This window comes from Wasmannia auropunctata, unplaced genomic scaffold (genome assembly GCF_000956235.1).
Source record: "Wasmannia auropunctata unplaced genomic scaffold, wasmannia.A_1.0 LD334253.1, whole genome shotgun sequence".
In the NCBI taxonomy this organism is placed as follows: domain Eukaryota; kingdom Metazoa; phylum Arthropoda; class Insecta; order Hymenoptera; family Formicidae; genus Wasmannia; species Wasmannia auropunctata.
Genome location: NW_012028637.1, coordinates 59,946 through 65,945, shown reverse-complemented (window position 1 = coordinate 65,945; position 6,000 = coordinate 59,946). Strand labels below are relative to the sequence as shown.

The window sequence follows — 6,000 nt, the reverse complement described above, 5'->3', positions numbered from 1 at the left end:
TCTGAGTTACGATTCTATTTTAATCCAAGTATAAGAATTAAAAGAATTTTCGCTGATAATGGCTCGAAATGTAGCCGAAACAACCGATAATTTTACCGTTTAACTCGAGTATCATATAAAATATATATAAACATTTGGCACGAAGTATCACGCCGTACTCTCACTAGCCGACCCTTTTAATAATTATATTTTTATTATTTTATTTCTGTTACATCAATAAAGAGCTCACACTTTTAACGACGATTCGTTATGGTTGCGCAACTTTTTTCCATATCTTATATACTTGCTCAACGACAATATAACGATAATGAAGTTATCGTTGAGAGTTACAGAATCTAACTCGAACGATATTCCAGTAGTAGTTGTACTAATGACAAATATCTTTGTTCCCTAATAAGCAAATTGTCAACCATAGTGTCTTTTCAAATATTGAAATAAAATTTGCTTTCATTTTTTTTTTACTTATATTATTCCATATGTCTGTGTATCTCTTGACGCATTTTGCTTTATATTCACACCTCCTATATCAATGCCTTCTCATTATCGTTCGTCTGTCGGAATATGTTTCAGGTCAGGTCGAAGGCATTTTTTCGCAAGGATCGCTCGCAAACAGGTTGGCCACCCTTGGTCTAGGCAGCAGGTTACGAGCGTGAATATTCTACATATCAGATCGGTGAGTCACGCATCTTGTCCGATATGTTCCGGCTACCCCATTCGCAACGCTCGCGCCCACGCGACCGGTGCATGACTCATCTGCGATTCTCGGAAGCGCGCTCTCGGGATCTCTCGCCCCGAGATTTTCGTCATTCGCTGGTAGCGGTACCGTTAGTGGGAAATTCACGTATCACCTCGGTCCACTCGGGATTCGAGGTCGTATCGTGGCACTGTCACTCTCACAATCAGTCAAGTGTCACGAAATGGTTTTTTATCTTAATCACAACGGAACTATATATTATACATAAAGCTCGAAATGACACGATGACGAATGATTACACAATAACTGTGTCGCCGAAAATAAACGAGTCGTTATTCCTAATTGTTAATTTATTGAATATAATGGACTTAATCGCAATAATAAGAGATGTCACGTGTCGCGTTAGCCTGCAGTCTATATCTTGAAACGTGCCCGCGCGCACCGTTCCTTTGATTAAATAAACATCGAGCAAACACGTGGGGATATTATTTTGAAGGCACTCGTGCGCGAAACTGACTTACGAAAAAAAAAAAACGACGCAATTGCTGGCTCGTGAGAACACAACAATTGCGACACTCACGTGTATGCACTCACAACATGTCCTTCGCGAGAATGCCGAGATTATCTCCATAAAATGATACAAGTCTGATAAAATTACTACAAATCTAAGCGTTCTTATGCGTCGTTGTAAAGATAAAATAAAGATATCGATAAAAAACAATACTTATCTTTTCCATCTAAAGCCCTTCATCATGACAAAAGGCATATTTTTACTTTTTCTTTTATCTGTTCGCAGCTTTGCGAAACGAATTCGAGATGCAAGATAATTATGGTGAATAAAATACATACGTTATTAATATACGTTATTACTTTATTTATTTTACATATATACTTTAGATACTTTAAACGATCTATAATTTGCATCAGATTTCACGATGGAATTTTATTTATGTCCGCAAATATTTTTTGTATTGCATATACGGCGCGTGAAATTAATGAAATCTCATCTTGAATTCTAACTTCAAATTATAGATTGACTCTGGTGGGCTGCACCGAAGATCACGAAGATAATGTATATAATGACGTGAGGTATAAAAATTCCTCAGATTCCAACTTGCCTCGAGGGAATGTAAAACGCTCGGTCATCATTATACTGATATCAAGTGACGCACAACTTTCGTCTTCAGATGTTTACAACACTAGCTATCACGTGTTAAGTCATAAATATCGTTCAACAGAAATTCATATTTAACATTTATTCGATGCTCGCATGCAAAATTTTTTTTTTTTTTTTTTTTAACAAAGGATTGATCACCAAATGTTTATTTATACATAAACTTTTGATTGACAGCCACATTCTTTTGTCATGATCAATAATCGACATTTAATCTTTGTTTTCCATTTAGATCGCGTAACATTTAAAAATAAATTCAACAACCGCGAATTAATTGATGCGCTACATTTTATAGCGTCTTAATGTTTTCTTTCAGCAGAATCGCAATCTTTAACGATGAAACGGATTACGGATCGGAGAATAAAGATGAGGGAGTAATTAGAAACGTTTCTAATTATAAGCTGATTACGGAGCGCCCACAGGCGCCGCGTGGTAGATAAAACTCCCATGTCTCGTCGATAGGCACCGCGTTATCGAACGACGCGGCACGACACTGCCACGGCGGCCGGCAGCTCGGGCGGCGATTGGCTGGCCGGGAATAACCCATGACGTCATCCGCGCTCGAGAGGCCTCGACTCTCTCCGCGGGTACGAGCGATCTGCCGAACGCGCGCGCGAGGTATTCCCCCACGTTATGAGTCATCGGTTGCAGTTTCACAGTTTCGAGCAAAGGGACCTGCGATTCGTGCGTGCCGCCTTCGAGTTCCACGTACATACGTCCATTAAGATCCGCGAACGATCTTCGGATTTCCGTCCCGCTTGCACTCGCCGCATTCCTTTCGGAGGAGCGTCCGGGAGAGAGAGAGGGAGAGAGGTTAGACCACGCAACGTACTCCGGTCTCGGCTCCGACCGTCCGCGGCTTCGCGAGGGTGAACGGCAAACATGAAACTGGACGTCTCCGACGTGCTCTACGACAGCTCCAGCGTGTCCAGCGACAGCGGGGCCTCGCAGAGCTCCCGCGTCAGCCATGATTTTCTCTCCAGCATCGCGAACACGGCCGTGCTGCCGAATAACGTGAGTACCAGCAGGATTATGCTCCGAAATATGTCCCACTCGGCGTCTCTCTCGACTGTCCGGCGATTCCGCGAGGTTCTCGGCGTCCTCGCAGGACGCGTCGTCATTTACGTCGTGCCGACGACGATCGGCAGCTCGTCGCGAGTGCACGCGTTATGTAACGCACGCGCGACAATAATGCGTTAAAACATTAGAAACGGCTGGCTGTCTGCGTTTAGGCGCTGTATGTATATACGTGGCGCGAATGTGCCTCGTGATTTGCCTCGCGCTGCGCGGAGGACTCAGGACAGGTGCAGAGGGCCGATGGGAAAAGAGGCTCGTTATTTTCCTTCGCTCCGACAACTTTTACAACAATTCAGAGAATCAACTTTTATCATAAAATTAAAAGAAAAAAAATAAAAGGAGTATTTATAATATTATATATATATATGTGTAATATTAGATATCATAGAAGCTTTAAGTAAGACATGATTTAGGTAAAATACGAATGATATAAATAAGTACATTATATTATATATGTCAATGATACAAATTATTGTATCAATGATATAAATATACTCTAAATATATTTGCATTTGCATTTTTGAAATGTATGAGTAAAATTTAAAATATAAGATATTTCATATTTATATTTTTCTTTTTGATAAATGTACGAACTTGGAAGGATATCCGAAATGCATATACAGACGAGAAATACACACAAGATTACAGAAGTTTTTTTTTTATCTCGTTTACAAACGTAAAAGCAACTCGATGTCTGGAAACATTCCACCAACACGTGTTACAGATAGATAAGACTGCAATAATTACTCTAGCTCGTACATTGAGATTCGAGTCATTACAGTAAAAAAACATTTGAGATATCGTTGTTTAATTTTGCAGTTTACGCCGAACTTAAATTAGCTCATCGACGAAAATAATAGCTTCGAACTTCTTCGAATTAAGATTGAAATATATGTAGCAACGATAAAAAATTATCGGTTCCTCGCAATCATAATTTTTAGATTTGAACAGCTCTTATCTTAATCTTAATCTCATTACAATATATTTATTTTTATAAATTTGCAAGAGTTGATACGGCGATTACATAAATGATTATACACGCGTGAGGTAACGTTTCTGTTATCCTTTGTTAAACGTTTAGCGGAATCATTTAGAATTACGTGGCCTACTGGCGTTACAACTACCGTATGACGCATATCAATCGCGCATCTGGAAATTGCTTGCTATTTCACAGGAACATGAATTCTTAGGCTGGTTAATGCATAAACGCTTCTGGTCTTTTAGCGTCTTGTTCGTGATGAGTCATTAGCGGTTTTGTATCGTAAAATGTACACAGTATACTCTGATCATCGATTTCGAGCACTCGCATTGAAGCTTATGTAAAGAATCGGACGGGTGATTAATATTTATTAAATGTATGACGAAAACATTATGATAAATGTAATTGATTAATTATTAAGATTTTGTGCTAGTGACCTAGATTTCATTTAATCCTTCTGTGATGATTCGATATCTATACGTGTAACGATTATAAAAATTATTGTAGAATTAACTGCATTGGCGTTTTAAAAACTATTAATGAAATTACGTCTCGAGAATGTTATTAACATTCAATCTAGTAAGAACTTATAATTCTCTTTTGTCTTTATTGATATTTTATATAATTGATATAAAGCACAATCCTACAAATTGACGTAAATATCTTATATCTAACAAAAAATGAATTAAAAACAGTTTCATTAAAAAATAATATTTATTTTTATAACAGTTTTAATATTTTGTTAGTCCTTTTTTCAGTGGCTATTACTTTTTTCAGTTTGATTCAGTTTGATTTCAATTTGACCAATAATTTTTTATGTAGGTTGCACAAAATTTTGTATAATAATATCGCGTTTGTCAATTTATGGGTGCAAACAGTTAAATTATCCTTCGACACGATACACTTGTCAAGCCGCCACTTCGCTGAAGAGCTCCTTTATCCGGGAATTAGAGACAGAGCGCTGCTAAATTTACAAAGCGCGTGCCGTCATCGCTATAAACCGAACTTGCTCGAGTTCGAAGGAAAAACACATTTTCGGTCGCTGGGGAATGAGCGAAAATATCACCAGCGCGTTATCAAGTGAACCGCATCTAATTATGCGTCACAAGTGCGCGATAACTGGACACACGCATATTTTATTATTTAAACTCGCGAAACCTGTGTAGCGACAGCTCATAAAGCGACAGATATATCAGACCGCGGGGTTTTCGAAAAGCGTAAGAATTTTTTACAAAAAAAATCCTGATAACGCAATTGACGTTAAATAGGTATACGTTTTAGCTGTTAGTCGACAATACTATTTGAACTTATTATTCTGGTCGAGCCCATTCTACTACACGTGTGGAGCCTTGCAGATAAATTAAACGCCCCTGCGCGCCTAGATAAAAGACAACTTTCATTCCCGGTCCTGCATAGGTGTCCTTTTAAGGTGCATACCACGTGCACCGCCAGTAAACCTTCGAGTTACTACGGAATTGTCCAATCGGACGTTATCTTTCGTTATTACCGGGCGTCCATTCACCGATCGTGAGAGATCGTTGATCTCTCGCGATTGCCGATTGTTTGCGCTTATGCGAATGAGTCTTCGCGCGAACTTTAAAATGCGCGAGACTGTTAATTCTTTCTTCTCCGAAATATCCCGCAGATCGCGTCGACCTGCGATTCATAAATAACGTGTCAACGACATGGTACGGTTCGACGATCAATCTTGCTACGAATGAGTGAGCGACTTTGAACCTTAGAGCAGAACGTTTGCTTTTCGTGATTTTTAGGTACGCGAACAATCGAATCCTTAAAACGTCGTATTGTTTAAGCAAGAATAGGTAAAAAAAAAAATTATATATAATAATATTCGAGATATGTGAGATAATATTTTTGTTTGGATATATAGATAAGTTATGACAAACGCATTTCTTCTTTGACGTTAAATTTAAGAATCAAATTTAAACCAAGAAAAAAATTGTCAGTTTATTCTAGGCTGTAGGTTGATTTTAGCAGAGATCGAAACCGGTCTCTGAAAGAGGAATTTGTTATGTACACAGTAAACTTCAAAGTTTTATAAAAATTATTTGAAGT

The 6,000-nt window shown here is 38.5% G+C and overlaps 1 protein-coding gene across 1 annotated transcript in view; it reads left to right on the top strand.

Moving 5' to 3' along the window:
• The first annotated feature begins 2,495 nt into the window (after positions 1-2,495).
• LOC105458890 (transcription factor kayak) overlaps positions 2,496-6,000 on the top strand; it is a 36,247-nt gene continuing 32,742 nt past the window's right edge. Inside the window, exon 1 of the mRNA XM_011704486.1 lies at positions 2,496-2,882. Within this exon, the coding sequence (XP_011702788.1) occupies positions 2,751-2,882 (132 nt within the window). The 5' untranslated portion in view covers positions 2,496-2,750. The remainder of the gene's footprint in view (positions 2,883-6,000) is intronic.